Source organism: Brassica rapa, chromosome A07 (assembly GCF_000309985.2).
Source record: "Brassica rapa cultivar Chiifu-401-42 chromosome A07, CAAS_Brap_v3.01, whole genome shotgun sequence".
NCBI classification, from domain to species: domain Eukaryota; kingdom Viridiplantae; phylum Streptophyta; class Magnoliopsida; order Brassicales; family Brassicaceae; genus Brassica; species Brassica rapa.
Window position 1 is genome coordinate 28680031 of NC_024801.2, and position 17168 is coordinate 28697198.

General features: G+C 35.1%; 3 protein-coding genes across 4 annotated transcripts; all 3 read right to left on the minus strand.

Moving 5' to 3' along the window:
- Positions 1-1995: 1995 nt before the first annotated feature.
- On the minus strand, positions 1996-3660 carry LOC103832527. Its single transcript, XM_009108544.1, has one exon. It carries the CDS (start codon positions 3658-3660, stop codon positions 1996-1998), a length of 1665 nt encoding a protein of 554 aa, XP_009106792.1.
- A 3085-nt stretch (positions 3661-6745) lies between these two features.
- On the minus strand, positions 6746-8176 carry LOC103832502 (F-box protein PP2-B11). The gene is made up of 3 exons (XM_009108520.3): positions 7934-8176; positions 7442-7560; positions 6746-7351 (listed from the first exon to the last, which is right to left on the minus strand). The coding sequence occupies exons 1-3, from the start codon at positions 8174-8176 to the stop codon at positions 6943-6945; spliced, it is 771 nt and encodes a 256-aa protein (XP_009106768.1). The 3' UTR covers positions 6746-6942.
- Positions 8177-12736: 4560 nt separating this feature from the next.
- On the minus strand, positions 12737-14694 carry LOC103832505 (SNF1-related protein kinase regulatory subunit gamma-like PV42b). 2 transcript variants are annotated; one of them, XM_009108524.2, is made up of 5 exons: positions 14425-14694; positions 14061-14350; positions 13755-13998; positions 13559-13663; positions 12737-13472 (listed from the first exon to the last, which is right to left on the minus strand). In XM_009108524.2, the coding sequence occupies exons 1-5, from the start codon at positions 14653-14655 to the stop codon at positions 13155-13157; spliced, it is 1188 nt and encodes a 395-aa protein (XP_009106772.2). In that variant the 5' UTR covers positions 14656-14694; the 3' UTR covers positions 12737-13154. The 2 variants fall into 2 exon arrangements, with proteins under 2 accessions (XP_009106772.2, XP_018508731.2); XM_018653215.2 differs by having other exon boundaries at positions 14061-14329; positions 14425-14693.
- Positions 14695-17168: the final 2474 nt, after the last annotated feature.

The following is a 17168-nucleotide window of genomic DNA, read 5'->3' on the forward strand; positions in this document are numbered from 1 at the left end:
ATCATGACAAAGAGGATTGGAGACAACGGATCGCCTTGCCTAAGACCAGTCTTCCCCTTAAAATATCCCGAGGTGACTCCATTAATACTAAGGGAGAAGGACGGAGAGCAGATGCAGGCTTTAACCCATCCGATGAAGATGGGAGGTAAGTCATAGGCTTGAAGAGTACTTAGCACAAAATCCCATCGAACTGAATCGAAAGCTTTCGCTATATCGACCTTCAATGTTATTTTTGGGACCTCTGAGTCTTTATGGTAGCCATTTAGAACCTCTGAGGCCAACAAAATGTTCTCAAGAATCAACCTATCCTTGACAAAGGCCGTTTGGTTAGGGAGGATGATTGACGGGAGGATGGACTTTAGCCTGTTGGAAATGAGCTTCGAGATCAACTTGTACTGTGTGTTAAGACACGCTATGGGTCGAAACTCTCGAATAGTGTTGGCCCCAGGCCGCTTGGGAAGAAGAACCAAGGACGTGGAATTTAAAGACGTGGGCATGAAGCTAGTCCTGAAAAAATCAAGCGTTGATGAAATAAATTCCTCACCTAGCACACTCCAAGCAGCTCTAAAGAATTCCACCGGAAAGCCGTCAGGTCCCGGAGTCTTATTACTTTTCATTTTCTGAAGACATGACAAGATCATATCGGGAACAAACAGAAGAAGGCACGCATCCTTGTCCTGGGGTGAGCATTTACGCTGGATGATAGCCTCAAGAAAGTCTGGTAGACCAGGCCAGAACATACCACGAATTGTACACAAAATACCTTCAAAGTACTCCACTGCAAGAGCGTGCACCTCCTGAAGCGAGTTTGTAGCAGACCCATCATCGCGGTAAAGTTGTTTAACCGCATTCAGAGCATTTCGCATCGTCATCATACTATGATAGAAAGGCGTATTGAGATCACCTTCGCCCAACCACTTAACTCGAGAGCGTTGCCTGAAAAAACTTTCCTCAGCAAGACGCAGAGAAATCCAAAGGTCCTTAGCTAGTACCTCCATCTGCATGTTGATCGGCGTAGGATCATCAAGGGCTATGAGCTGAGCAGAAGTAAGATTAGCCTCTGCTAGATGCACTCGCTTCTCAATATCACTATAATTATCTCGGTGCAGAGACTTCATAGGCCTCTTCATGCTTTTCAGTTTAAAACAGAAATCCCTCAGTGTGAAAGCCCGAGGCCCCGCCACATCCCAAGCTCCCTTAACAACCTCTAAGAATTGTAAGTTCTTTGTTAATAAGTTGTAGAACTTGAATGGCCGCGAGCCGAAAGACGGAGGCGGAGAGACCAGTTGAATATGACAAGGACAATGATCTGAAAATTCTGGAGCAGAAAACTCGCAATAGCTTGAAGGGAACCGAAGAATCCATGCCCCATTAACCAAACATCTGTCAAGTTTTTTACCTATGGGGTCTGAAGGACACTTATTAGTCCAAGTGAATTTAGGGCCTGTAAAAGGAAGGTCAAAAAGACCTAGATCACCCAGACACTCTCCAAACAGCCGCATTGCTCGGTTTGTCGTGTTAATACCCAGGTTAGAAGTTTCGTCAGGATGAAGAATTTCATTAAAATCTCCTCCCACAATCCAAGGCTTGTTAGAGAGATCAAAAGCTGCACTTGTGTCTCTTAGAGAAATCCAGAGATCTTTTCGAAGCTCGACCTCATTAGAAGCATAAATAGTCGTGTAGACAATAGAATTCCCATCCTCCAAATTAACCTCACAAGTGATAGATTGGAGGTCTGCAAAAAGAAGCCTTACTGTAACCGGGTTTCTGAAGATAAACCAGATCTTCCCTAACGGAGACTGGTGGTAGTTGTCCAAAAGTGACCACCCAGGGCCCAAAGAAGATAAAATAAGTTGCTTGCTAGATTCACTAACGTGCGTTTCAAGAAGCGCCCCAAAAGGAATTGACCGTCTGTTGAGCCAAGAAAAAAGCGGGCTATGCTTAGTATTATCTGTAAGTCCGCGCACGTTCCAAAAAAATGTACTCGACATTGGATTATTTAGAAGGGGTGTGATCCTTCTTCCATTCAATTGGAAGAAAACCACTGGTTCCTTGACGAACCGGAGATGAATATTTACGCTTCTTCTTTTTCCTCTCCGCAGAAGATTTAGGAGATGAGCCGAAGAAAACCGTTGAATTAAGCCCTGTACCAGTACTCAATACCAGAGATGATGAAGGGGGCTTGCTTTGGCTCTGTTGGATGGTAGAGCCAGTGACTGAAGAAGGGCGAAGAGGGAAACCCAAGGCAAGAGTACCACCCTCAGAGGTAGAGCACGCACCGGACGTACCCCCGACCTCAGAACCATCAGAACCGTCAGAACTTAGTGGCAGAGACGAGCCAATTTTAGAGTCCTTCTCAGGCTCCTCACCCTGAAGAGGAAGGAACATGTTACTCGATACGACCTGAGCTGGCGTAGAAAAGGCCTTCGATTTCTCGACGTATACAGGTTTAGAGGAAGAAGGACCGGCAGGGTTAGTACCAACATCTGAGTCAACTTGCTTCTTCTTAGACTTCTTGCCTTTGCTTTTTCTGTTTGGCGTTTGCCATTCCTTAGCTGGATCCGTATCAGAAGCTACACCCTTGCCTTTAAACTCAGCTTTTTCCTTAGCGCTTGATGCCGGACAACGAGTAGCTTTGTGACCAATTTCATTACAAATCGGACAAAGGGGAGGCAACCATGGATAGGTTATCTCTAACACCAGAATTTTACCGTTGTCGCATTCCAGCTCAACTTCTGCTGGTAAAGGCTTAGTGAGATCAACAATCACCTTCACCTCTGCGGAAGAAATACTTGTGAAAGGTTTCGCATCAACCACACGTCCTAAAGGCGTACAGATTGAGCTTAAACCTTCATTAGTTATTAGGTCAAAAGGGATGCCCTGAATCTTGGCCCATACGGGAGCTTTGTCAAGAGAAGGAGGATTTAGACTAAATTCTGCTTTCCATTCGGTGACAAAGAATGGTGAATCACCTACACGCCAAAGTTCGTGCTGGAGGATGCGTTTGCGCAAGGAGGGAGATGGAATGTGGAAGATGTAAGCGTTTTTGGCTAGATGATGAATGGTAACTCTTCTATCCTTGCCCCATAGATAATTTAAGACAGCCCAGATCTTCCCATAAGATGGAGCTTTACCATAGAAGATTCCAACGATGAAATCAGTATGGATCTTTGCTCCTCTCTCGAAAACCCCATTAGGAATCTTAACTCTCGGCCTACCATCTGCAGACATAGAGACCGTGGCTGACGGAGGAGGAAACTTAGACGCAGAGTTTAGGTTACTCGCCCAATTGTAAGCAAACTCTGAAGGATTAGAGCTACTTGTCGGATGAGTCGCAGCAGATGGGATTTTCGAGGACCCGGGTTCAGCCAAATCAGGGACCGTCCTAGTTGTATCATCAGATAGGACCGACGGCAGAGGAACACTCGGACTCAAGGAGCCGAAAATGAAAGACCCCGTGAGGGGAGGGGATGGGCCACTGGAAGCCAAGTTCTTATCCGGGTCCGTTGAGTCGAGCACCGAAACTGCAGGGGATAAATCCATCGGAGAGGAAGAAGGAGAGCTCAACAGAGAGCCACGAAGACCAGCATCAGGTCCAAGGAAGACCGGATCAGGAGGGAGACGAGGCAGGGGAGGCGGATCCTGTGGAGGATCCTCCATCATCGAGGGGATGACTGGCCGGTGATTAGGGTTTCAGGAGGTCGCTCAGAAATCGCACTTTACTGTAGCAGAAATCGCACTTTTACAAAGTTTATCGCGTATGTTCATGCAAGATACAATTCGAGTGACATATGATATGAGGATGATGAGCAATATCTTTCTTCTGTTTCTTTCAATTTGCTTATACATACTTATTTAAAGTTTTACTATGTATTTCTATACGCAGAAATAAAATTAAAAAGTATATTATTTAAAAAAGTATTTTAATATTTTAGATTTATTATGTATTTAGCTATATTTTAATGAAATAACTAATTTTAAATTAATGTATCTTGAACATTTTATTGTTTTTTTCTTTATTTTTTAGTTATCACATGTATACGCTTGTGCGTATTTTCAAGATTCTTGTTGGACGGTCTTCGGCAACATTACTTCTTCCTTTCCAGTCACTGTTTCTCCTTCTCTCCTTTTTTCCGATCTGACATTATTCCGAACATATCGTAAGGCGATTAATCGATTAGTACAGATCAAAAGGATGCCTTTTGTTTCTATATTTAGTATTAAAATACTAATAAAGCCATTAGGGTATCGTGTGGGGCATCAACGTACACATTATTGATTCTCTTTTATAAGTAGTTAACTCCACAAATCATATAGATCTCGTTTTTTATAACGCTTAAAATTAGAATAACAAGTAACTAAATGTTGGTTGATCAAAAAGAATGGAGCCGTGGAATGCATATTAGCTTTTATAAGTTAAAGCTTACAGCCTCACCAAATCTTCTCAGATCTAGTCGTTGATATTTTTATATTCTATATTATTTTATTTATGCATAATAATATGAACCTTACATAAGGGTCCATGGCCAGCTAGTTTGTCAATTAAGTTTCTAAAAAATATCGGTACTGAAACCGTGAAACGGAAACGAAATAAACCCGTGTAACATGTGTGTTTTCCCATGCACGACCGACTATGATGATACACATTGTTTCCGTGTATCTATATGCATGTTACCAAATTACCCATCAACTGGCTCGCATCAGGAAAAAATTCCCACTATACACATCATTAAAGATAACATAATCCTTGCAATCTCATAGAATACTTTAAAATAGCATACTGTCTTTCAAATCAATTATTTTTGTATGATAACGATTTTTGGAAAGCTTTAAGCAAAATCATGTGTTACAAAGAAGCATCTGACCCATTTGACCAAAAAGAGCTTAAGAGCTTTCTGATCAGCATTTATATATATATATTATTACTTGTTAATTAGTCCAATGCATTGTCTTTTAATTTTTCAGTATCCTACTTTTTTCATGGTAAAAAAATGTGTATGCACCAAATGTCAATAGCAGATACATGTTTTCTCAAAATAATTTTATTTTATGATATAAATTAATGGTTAAAAATAATAAGAAGCCAAAATAAATAATTGTTATATAAAATGCATAAGATAGAGAGGGATGATATATATATATATATATATATATATATATATATATATATATATATCCTTATTTGGAACACATAATAATTGAGAGATGACTTGCAGAAATTTAATTATATTAAGCTCTATTTTGTTAAAAAAAAGTAGTTGTCTATAATGGATGGCTGCATGGGTTATGTCTGTGAATGTTTTTTTTTTTTTGTCAATCGGGTTATGTCTGTGAATGTTAACAAACGAGAATGGGATATTTTATTAATATTTGTTTTTGTTGGTTTAGAGATACTATATTTCGTTGAAATATCTGATTAGGTAGAAACTATACCTGAATTTCGAATCAGGATTGTTTCAAGAAATTAGTATCTAATTTTAGCTAATTTGGATGTAAGTCCAACATTCTATCTGACCCGATTGACTACGAACAAGATAAAACGATATCAACACACAATCAACGCGTTTCCAAGGTCGGTCCCTAACCTCCATCACTATGATAAAAGATAGTCAGGGCATGTGCATTCGACTTTCTCCGATTAGATCCATGTATTATATCAGCACGACACCATTACTACTACATCATGCATATAATGTTCGTGAGACTCGCAGACGATGCTGCATAAATGATACTGAGTTTAACAGTTCATATAAAAACATGATTTTAAATACAATATTGTTTGGGGGCCAAAAGTAAAGTATTGTTCAGTTGACATACTAAGGTATTTTGTATGATGTGTTCTTCTAACATCTTTGAAATTAGTTTCCTTCTCGGGATAATTATTTTAACTATCTTATATATTAAAATAAAAGTCACAACTTTGATTTATGTGTGATTTTTTTTAAAAAAATGGACCTAATGGATATATTCCTAGAAAGTCATGTTACATTTAATCTCTAATCTTATTATTTAAATTTTGGAACTACCACAATTTTTTATTGGGCTATCAATAATTGAATTTAAACAATAGATGATCCATTGGATTTATAAATAGTATAAATTAAATAGATATAATTTAATGTTATAATACTATACCTCCATATGTTAATATTTAAATATTTGTCGATGTTAACTTTTAAAATTATAAAGATTTTTTTTAAATAACAAAAATCGTATTATCTAACATTGATTAATCTTTACCATCTTAAACCAATGAAAACAAATTTTAAACTATATATTTTATTTTAAAAATTAAACAAAAACTATATGTTTAACTATTTACTCGATAATATAAATCTATGAAGCGAAAAGTTTATTTTTTAGAAAACTTTCTAAATTTGTGAAATGTTACAATATTTTTGAATATGACAATAAAACAATATTTTACTAATCTTTATATATATAGTTACGATTTTAATAATGAAATAATAATCCGAAAATGTATATATAGAAGAAGATACAAATACATGTGAAAGTTTGAAACAATCTATTCGATGAAAAAATACACCGTAAACTTATTATGTTTTAAAAATTGATAGACACATATATATATTATAATATATACCAATTTAGAATTGAAAACAAAATGTTTATATAAAAATAAATGAAAACAAAAACACGCACAGTTACGCAGGTCGAGATCTAGTTGTAGTTTTAATCCTGCTGTATATAAATTATTTCAAACTAAAACAAACTCAAACATAAATTAGTAGTCCTAATCTGGAAAAAGCTTCACGGTAGTAGTCAATTATTCTTAATAACAATGCAACCATCAAACTGAAGTACAATTGTTCTTCTGCATCAATATAGAAAAGAAAAAAAAAACAAGACAAAGAAGCAGGGGAAAAGAAGATAACACAACAACTGCAAACAGCAAAAGGTATAATTAGCAGCAGGATATGATTAGGGCAGTACTGGCCTAATCTCAATTCCATGGACGATAAGACCTTTCTTCTCAAAAGGCCTCTTTGTCTCCTTGAGGCTCATCTCTATTTCACCCATATCTCCTCTCCTTTTGAAGAAGTGTCCCAACTGCACCTCGTACCAGTCGTCGCTTCTCAGCTCAGCGCGCTGACCTTGTTCGCTCCCCGGATTCTGCATGAGACTGACCATGGAAGGCTGGACATCATCATGCTCGGTGCCAGCCAAAACAAGGGATGCCTCTACGGGCTGGCGAAAACCGTAGGGATCAAGGTTCCACCTAAAGACAAGGTAAGCGGCGTAGAGGGTGTTGTCAGAGAGAAGGGATATGTTGATTTTTCCAGTGATGTCAAGCCACCATACCATTTTAAGCGCAGCCACTTCTTTGAACCTGTAAGTGAAAAACAAAAGACGTTTTGATGAAAAATGTTAAGAAAATGAAGCAACGCAGAAAAGGGGGCCTTGAGGGCAGCGTGTAGACCTGGCATCAGGAAGAGAGATCCACTGCCAGTATCTTTGATCATGTCCCCAAGTAATATTCAAGGCCCTAGCAGCCATCATGTAGCACTTGTTACCAGTACTTCTCTCCAGCGAAAAGCTCTGTTTTGGATCACATAATTAATGCGGTCAGGTCAAAACATGATAGATCCAGAAAGAATGATTTATAAGTTAGGGTGTCTGACTACTAGGAAGTAGATCCACATTTTGCCTGAACAGAACAGACCTTTTTCAATTTTGGGAACTAAAATATATATACAGTACAGTACATATATAAATCTGATGATGATAAATATCAAATCCCTTGATACAATACCACGTTGACTAGAGCATACTATACTTTCTACACTACACAGGTTAGCCGAGTTGATATCAGAGCAAATTAGTAACACGGATCTGATCGAATTTGGAACCACAATTACTAAGATTGTTTAAAAGAAGGGAGAAACTAAAGAAGAAGAAGAAGAAGGTTTACCAGTTGCGAGCCGTGGAGAAGGAGAGGGTTATGGACGAGGGAGAAGAAGAGGTGTTTCTTGGTGGGAAGACCCTCAGGTGCCCTAAAGTCCTCGGGGAACTCGGAAGGTAAGAAGTGGTTCCAGACATGGTCGGAGTCTGCGGCGGATCTGAAGCACCTGGAGACAGCCGATGATCGGCAAACGTCTCGAGGCGAAGTCAAGGAAAGGATCTTAGCGATGCAGTCCTCTGGCAGATTATTCATTGCTTTGCTTTTTAGTTTTTACCAAAGGAAAGAAGATCTCATTAGATTATTTATCTATATAGTAACTCAGTTTAGTTGGGAAGAAGGGACGTGGAAAGTTTACTTATATTATTCTATTCTAGAAGCAGAGGAGACTTGGAGATGAAGTACACCTCTTCTTTTCTTATTACTCGCTTCATCACCATTGTAGACAACTTGTGTAAGTAACCGCGTGCAGATCCACGTTTATTTAGTTATCCACGTTTGTTTTTTCTTTACAAATTATCCTTTGAGATGTTCATATGGAAAAGACACAAGAGCATCTCAAAAAAATAACTCTATTTTTAAATTTTCAAAATTCTATATATGAAGTTTAAAGGTATTTTTTTCCAAAAACAAAACTTAAACTTAACTTCAGAACTATTTGTATTTTATAATATGATCTTTATATTTGTCATAACTAATTTAACTTCATAAAACTTTTGTAAATAACTAGTACATATATAAACATATTACAACAATATTAATTAATAAAATATTATATTAAAATATAAAATTTTAAACAAAATAACTTAATTAATATTAAACTTCAAGCAAAATACCATATTATTCCATAAAGTGATTTTCTTAATGCATATATGATCTACTAGTGCATTTCGAAGTAAAAATAGCTCTCCTCATTTTTAATTTATAGATTAGAAAGAAAAAAATTGTTGAAATCGGAAGATATTAATACTTGTAAATACATTAGATCATAACAAGAAAGTAAAAGAGAAACATAAAATATTTCTAGAAGACTCGTGAATATATTCAATATGAATAAGAAAGAATCGAACGAAAAGACATCAACAACATTATAGAGCGTTTAACGTAAAACTCAATATTTTCGTAGAGGTTAACACATAGATTTTGAGAAAAATTCAAAAAAATATGACAATATTGTTTTAATGAATAGTTGCATTCTGCACTAATATATAATGACGGTCAAAGAGGTTTTGAACCCTTGTTGTCCTCATTTCTCTAGAGAATAACGATTTTATAATAGTTATTTCACTAATTTAGAGAGTATATGAAATTTTACTAAATTAATTAATAAAAAAAATTGAACGATGCTCATGTACTATGAAAAAGAGTTTAGCATACATTAATACAAATGTAGAATGTAGTTAGAAATTTTAAAACAACACTAAAGATTATAGGCATCAATATATAAATCATTTACCAAAATTTAATATTGTCGTAGGGGTTAACACATAGATTTTGAGAAAAATTTCAAAAAATAAAAAAATATGTTTTTAATGCATAATTGCATCATTCACTAACATGTGATGATGTTGAAAGAGGTTTGAAGCCTTTATTGTCTCCGTTTTTCATGAAAATAGCTATTCAATAGTGGTTATTCCACCGATTTTGGGAGTATTATTAAGCTTTACTAAATTAATTGATAAAATATTATAATGATTCCTATATACCACGAAAGAGAGTTTAGAATACATTAATATGTAGAATGTGGTCAGAAATTTTAAAACAACACTAAAGATGATAGACATCATATAAAGCATTTACCAAAATTCAATATTTTTGTAGAGGTTAATACATAGATTTTGAAAAAATTTCAAAAAATATAAAAATATTTTTTTAATGCATAGTTGCATCCTGCACCAACATGGTATGATGATGTTGAAAGAGGTTTGGAGCCTTTGTTGTCTCCGTTTTTCAAGAAAATAGAGATTTAATAGTGGTTATTCTACTGATTTAGGGAGTATTATTAAGTTTTACTAAATTAATTGATAAAAAATTATAATGATTTTCATATCCAATGAAAGAGAGTTTACCATATATTAATACAAATGTAGAATGTGGTTAGAAATTTTAAAAGAACACTAAAGATTATAGGCTTCAGCATATAAAGCATTTACCAAAATCTAATATTTTTGTAGGAGTTAACACATAGATTTTAAGAAAATTTCAAAAAATATGACAATATTGTTTTAATGCATAATCGCATATTTCACTTACATATGATAATGTTGAAAGAGGTTTAGAGCATTTGTTGTCTCCGTTTTTCAAGAAAATAGCGTTTTTATAGTGGTTATTCCTCGATTTAATGAGTATTATGAAGTTTTACTAAATTAGTTGATATAATATTAGAATAATTTTCATATACCATGAAAGAGAGTTTAGCATACATTAATACAAATGTAGAATGTGGTCAGAAGTTTTAAAACAACACTAAAGATTATAGGATTCAATATATAAAAAATTTACCAAATTTCAATAACTTTTACTAAAGATTATAGGCTTCATTATAGGCTTCAATACATAGATTTTGAGAAAATTTCAAAATTATGAAAATATTGTTTTAATGCATAGTTGCATCCTGCACTAACATATGATAATGTTAAAAGAGGTTTACAGCCTTTGATGTCTCCATTTTTTCAAGAAAATAACGATTTAATAGTGGTTATTCCACCGATTTAGGGAGTATTATGAAATTTTCCTAAATTAATTGATACAAAACTAAAATGATTCTCATATACCATGAAAGAGAGTTTAGCATACATTAATACAAATGTAGAATGTGGTCAGAAATTTTAAAATAACACTAAATATTATAGACTTCAGTATTAAATAATTTACCAAAATTCAATATTTTTGTAAGGGTTAATACATAGATTTTGAGAAAATTTCAAAAAATATGACAATATTGTTTTAATGCATAGTTGCATCCTGCACTAACATATGATGATGTTGAAAGAGGTTTGGAGCTTTTGCTGTCACCGTTTTACAAGAAAATAGCGATTTTATAGTGGTTATTGCTCGATTTAAGGAGTATTATAAAGTTTTACTTAATTAATTGATAAATAATTATAATATTTCCCATATACAATGAAAGAGAGTTTAATATACATTAAAACAAATGTCAAATGTGGTCAGAAATTTTCAAATAACTCTAAAGATTATAAGCTTCAGTATGTAAAGAATTTACCAAAATTCAATATTTTTGTAGGATTAACACATAGATTTTGAGAAAATTTCAAAAAATATGAAAATATTGTTTTAATGCATAGTTGCATCCTGAACTAACACATGATGATGTTGAAAGAGGTTTGAAGCCTTTGTTATCTCTGTTTTACAAAAAAATAGCGGTTTTATAGTGGTTGTTCCCCAATTTAAGGAGTATTATGAAGTTTTACTAAATTAATTGATAAAAAATTATAATGATTTCCATATACCATGAAAGAGAGTTTAACATACATTAATACAAACGTAGAATGTGGTCAGAATTTTAAAACAACACTAAAGATTTTATGCTTCAGTATATAAAAAAATTACCAAAATTCAATATTTTGTAGGGGTTAACACGTAGATTTTGAGAAAATTTCAAAAAATATGACAATATTGTTTTAATGTATAGTTGCATCCTGCACTAACATATGCTGATATTGAAAGAGGTTTGGAGCCTTTGTTGTTTCCGTTTTTCAAGAAAATAGCGATTTTATAGTGGTTATTGCTCGATTTAAGGAGTATTATGAAGTTTTACTAAATTATCTGATAAAAAATTATAATGATTCACATATACCATGAAAGAGAGTTTAGCATACATTAATACAAATGGAGAATGTGGTCAGAAATTTTAAAACAACACTAAAGATTATAGACTTCATTATATAAAGAATTTATCAAAATTCAATATTTTTGTAGGGATAGTTAACACATGGATTTTGAAAAAAATTCAAAAAATATGACAATATTATTTTAATGCATAGTTGCATCCTGCACTTACATATGATGATGTTGAAAGAGGTTTGTAGCCTTTGTTTTCTCTGTTATTCAAAAAAATAGCGATTTTATAGTGGTTATTCCTCGATTTAACGAGTATTATGAAGTTCTATTAAATTAATTGATAAAAAAAATTATAATGATTCCCATATACCATGAAAGAGACTTAAGTAAACATTAATACAAATGTTGAATATGGTCAGAAATTTTAAAACAACACCAAAGATTATATGCTTTAGTATATCAAGAATTTAACACTGATTTTGAAAAAAACTCAAAAAATATGATAATATTGTTTTAATGCATAGTTGCTTCCTGCACTAACATGATGTTGAAAGAGGTTTGGAACCTTTGTTATTTTCGTTTTTCAAGAAAATAGCGATTCTATAGTGGTTATTCCTCGATTTAAGAAGTATTATGAAGTTTTACTAAATTTATTGATAAAAAATTATAATGATTCTTATATACCATGAAAGAGAGTTTATCATAAGCTTCAGTATATAAAGAATTTACCAAAATTCAATATTTTTCTACAGATACGTAAATTTTGAAAAAAAATCAAAAAATATGACAATATTATTTTAATATATAGTTACATCTTATCCTAACATATGAAAACTAGATTAAGATTCGCAGCTTACACAAAGATTCGCAGCTTACACAGAATGAACATCTTACAAAGTTACTTTTATATATTAAATATTCGTTTTTTTTATGTCACAAGAGTTTTCATTGATAACATTGAAAGGATACATGGTGAACACTTAAACCGACGGAATACATAGAAATCCCCGGAAGCTAAACCCATAATAGGGAAACTAAAACCCAAACACAAGAGTGTCATATCAACATCCAGAAACTACACCAAACTCCTATAATCCTTTGAAAACCCAGAAGCAAACCCTCGACGGATAAAAGAATAAAGACTCAATAATCTATGACTAGTCCGAACTAAGCACGATAACAAGCAACGCAGCAGGCAACTTCGCGAAAGTTTGAAATGATGGAAGGTCCCGTCGAGCGATAGCGTCTCCGTCAAGCAGCAAGACTCGTTATTCCTCGCTTTGATTCCGAACAAACAATCATTCTTAATGGGTTAACTAGATTGATAAAACATGCTAATACATAGAAAAAAAGAAGTAGAAGTGTGGAAGTTGTTCTTGAAAGGAAAACAAATAAAAGTAGATTGCAATAATAGAAGAAGAGAAAGACGAAATTAGGAGGTAGAGATAGCGGCTCGGACTGCAGCGATAATGTCAGTAAGAGAAACGAGGCCTTGCAGCCCATCGTTCTTGTCCACGACCCAAACTCTGTGTACACGTCTCGTGGTGGCCATACGGATCACTTGAACCAAGGTAGATGTCACGTGACATGTCACGAGCTCCCTCGCAGGTGCTGATGCGAACAAGGGGGTTCTTGGTATGTTCTCGGCGAATTCAAGCGCGTTTAATGGCAACCAAGAACGCAACGTGGCTAAATGACATCCCTTCAGATCACTCGCCGAGAAAGTCCCCACCACCCTCCGGTTTTTCCCCTGCACCAGAGACATATATATATATATATATATATTCTTCAGATACATACTTAGATAGGTAGAAATGTGTAAGAAGAATCACGTACGTCCACGAGCTGTGTATGATCCTCTTCATCGCTGGAGGATTCAACGATAGGCACGGCGTTTAGCATTGCCATACTCATGCATTTAACTGCATCTTTTACTCTGGCCTGTAAAACAGAGGATTTTCGTTTGGTCCTCCTACGAATATTATAATGATTGGTTTAAATTGATGAAACTTCTTTAACTTAATTAATTTACCTTGCTAGTGATGGCTAAAACGTTGTCGTTTACAGCGGAGAGGTCAATGACAGTGCAGGAGAGGATAGCTTGGAGATGGGATGATTGGTCGAGGAAGAAGGAGACTAGATCCATCTGAGTCAGCATTGTGTAAGCAGAGGCTGACTCTACCAACTCAGGTCCTGAGGTATTCTCTACGTTACTGTCCAATGGAACCAATACTCTGTGTATTCCTTTGCTCAGAATCTCCATACAATCCATTATGCTGTATTTCATCATCAGTTGATATCATTTCCATTTATATCACCAGGCATGCATATTCATTACCTGGTATTGGGGTTGAGAGACCATAAGCTTCGACCCTCAGGGCAATGACCAATGACAGAAGAGACATGAGCAGCCATTTTCTTATCAAGCCCATTCTCTTCCTCCTCTTCGGCGATGTGAGCCACAACATCCAGCATTGTCACCATTCCTATGTACTGTTTCTTTGCCCTTCCGGTCTCTTTGTCCGACTCAACTATCATGGATCCTCCAGCCCCCAACCACTGCCCTGGTACCGCAGCCACGGGCACCGCTCTTACTCGGTTTGCCATCGGTTTGATACAAAACAACGACTTTGGTGTTAATAGCTTTCTTGTTCAACCGGTCAGTCATGCAACAAAAAGAATATGATTTAAGCATGCTTTACCATGGCGTTTAAGGCGTCTGCTAGAGTGGCGTTATCCGGAACTTCGATGAGCCGCAGCTTGTCCACCGTCAGATCTTTGACCGTGAAATCAATCAGACGGCTAGGATTGAGCCGGTTTGAAGACTGCATGGCATGAAGGTTTTGTGTTCGGGTGAGAAGACAGACGAAGGGCTTGAAATTAAAGCTTAGTCGAAGAAGAAACTGGGATGAGGCTGATAAACTAGTCATCATTCTTCTATTTCATGACTCATAGTTACCTTATTGTTCATTATTCATTCTATAATGGCACGTAGTTAGCCATTTACATGTGGCATCTGCTCACAGACCACGCGTCCCTCTGCTTGAGATTCCAGCCACTCGGAACACTTCCAGTGGAGATATCTTGTATGACGTTTCTGTGAATATAAATAAAAATCAGAAGGGAAGAGAGAGATTGAAGAGAGTATTTCAAAGTAGAACCTCCAAAAGATGTTTCTTAGCCAAAATATCTTATAAAATAGTAATTCAAAAATCAAAAAGCAGGAGAAAAGTACAAATACTTTAGAACTTGTATCTTAAATAACATGTTTTAAAAACCTCTTTATATGCTAATAAGACACACCTCTCTATATGCTAATAAGACACATGTCATGCTTTAATGATTAATTTTGTTGTGAAAATTAAAAGTTAGATACAATAATAATAAACATCAAAGATAATAGTATTTTATTGTTAACATACTCAAATAATGCGACCATCCCCATCATTAAAATTGCTCAAAGAACCAATAAAATAGCTAAATTGTATTAAAATATTAATCTTTTTTTTCTGAGAATTCTTCTAGTCATATGCAATAAGAGCACCATTGACCTAACAACCCATAATGTAGGTGCTTAAACTTTTTTTTTTTTTCGACTAAATTTTTTTAAAAAATAGACCAATCGCAGACTGCCACGTGTCAGTGGAGCCTGAAAACAATGCAAGCAACAGTGCTTAAATAAACTGCAGAAGAGCTGTTACTTAAAATTTTGTGGGTCCTACTCTAAAACTCACCTACTATTATATTATTTTTTGTTAACACCCTCCCTCCATAAACACTTGGGTTAAAAGATGCCCTAGGTTGCTCTAACAACGTAACGATTTAAGATTCACAATAACTCTAGTCAGTTTTCTCAAATGTTCAGTATCATCGTTATCTGATTTTCTCATGCAAGACAAATACACACCTATGAAGGATTTGCATATATGCATGCAAGAATTTATTTTTAAAGATGTTAAGATTTACGGATATTGCATAATGTATCACAGTAAACCTCTGTTTCTGATTTGCAAGTCAGAATGCAGGAAGTTACAAAACATAGTAAAACAACTGAGTGCTTATTAGTGTCAACCAAAGCTTTCCTCGCGATCTCCCTCGGCTATGTCAGCCTCTTCCATGTTGCTAAAAATGAGTGGGTCGATGCTCTTCGTCATAGTACTCCTTTAGGTATCCACATTTGACGCTGTATTTCATGTCACCGAGTGCTTCGCCCCCATAAAACATGTAGTTCCACGATCCCTTTTCAAGAACCTATCACAACAAACATTTGTCAAAATCCCATTTTCTAACGTTATATCGTTAAGGACAAAGCAGAACTATGTACTGTTGTTCCCCTTACCATGTAAAACCCGAGGAAACGGTCATTCAACAGCATCCGAGCCTTTTCGTAATGGGTGGGAAAGTAACCGTGAGGATTTCTGCATGTGTCCTTGTTGAGGTGTCCTCATTCATATCCGGTTTGCACATCAGATTTCTATTTTTAAGTGAAGTTCCATTGCAAAAACTTCTGTCTAAAAATATAATACATTACTTTTATGTTTTTTGTCAACATATCTTATTTTTATCTAATCAGGATATGTAGTTAAATTTGAATACCAAAAGAGAAATTATATCACTAAGATAATGACACATGTAATGTTAGAGCAACCTTAACAACCCCACTTTAGGTTTCTAAAAAAAATAAAAAATAAAAATTTAATAAGTTGTGTTTAAATAATTAAATACATTTTACTTTTGAAAATAAAAAAAAATAAAAAACATTTGACATTTAATTATCAGGTGGGTTCTCCCAAAGTACTTTGCTGAATATTATTTCTCAGTTTCTCTTTCGTATTTTAATTTTTTTAGTTATTTATAATCATTAAAATTTTGGTGATAACTAACTGTTAGAGTTGCTCTTGGATCATTCTCAAAGGTTAATATACCAAAAATAAGTTTTTATTTATTTAATAATAATATATTGATATTGTTTAATTTTGTGATTTAAATTTCTTTTATAAAAAAGAAACAAACCATTCAAAATCAAAAACGTTTTAAAAAGCTGGGCTTTACAGGGCTTTCTCTCTCCTTTCTGTTATCTCTTCCAAATTTTTCACAGAGATGGATGATTGAGAAAGCCAAGAATGGTCTCTCTCTCTCTTTTCTTTTCTTTATCCTTCAGAGAGAGAGGTTCAGTCAAGCTGGCCGGAGCTGTTACCGGTGCTTGACTCCCGACGTTCAGGCTATGCCTCTGGCAAGTGGTGGCTCCCAAAGCACCGTCTTGGTCGGCTTCTGACTCCGGCAAGTGGGTGGTTCTCATAACACAATCTTGTCCGGCAATGACTCTGGCAAACAATGGCTTCTACAACACCGTTTGGCCGGTAAATTTAGTGAATCATCGTCATCTCCGGTGATTTCTCTAGTATAGTTCGGGATTGTCCGAATTAGTTTTTAGTTTTTTCCTTTC

What these genes read in the sequence shown, in the direction of transcription:
- LOC103832527 (XM_009108544.1), bottom strand. Translation starts at nt 3,660, where the DNA reads ATGGAGGATCCTCCACAGGATCCGCCTCCCCTGCCTCGTCTCCCTCCT.
- LOC103832502 (XM_009108520.3), bottom strand. Translation starts at nt 8,176, where the DNA reads ATGAATAATCTGCCAGAGGACTGCATCGCTAAGATCCTTTCCTTGACT. An exon ending in TTCTCCACGGCTCGCAACTG is followed by an intron (nt 7,561 to 7,933) that starts GTAAACCTTCTT and finishes GATCCAAAACAG; the next exon opens with AGCTTTTCGCTGGAGAGAAG. An exon ending in ATCTCTCTTCCTGATGCCAG is followed by an intron (nt 7,352 to 7,441) that starts GTCTACACGCTG and finishes TTTCACTTACAG; the next exon opens with GTTCAAAGAAGTGGCTGCGC.
- LOC103832505 (XM_009108524.2), bottom strand. Translation starts at nt 14,655, where the DNA reads ATGATGACTAGTTTATCAGCCTCATCCCAGTTTCTTCTTCGACTAAGC. An exon ending in TCTCTCAACCCCAATACCAG is followed by an intron (nt 13,999 to 14,060) that starts GTAATGAATATG and finishes GATGAAATACAG; the next exon opens with CATAATGGATTGTATGGAGA. An exon ending in TTTTAGCCATCACTAGCAAG is followed by an intron (nt 13,664 to 13,754) that starts GTAAATTAATTA and finishes TCTGTTTTACAG; the next exon opens with GCCAGAGTAAAAGATGCAGT.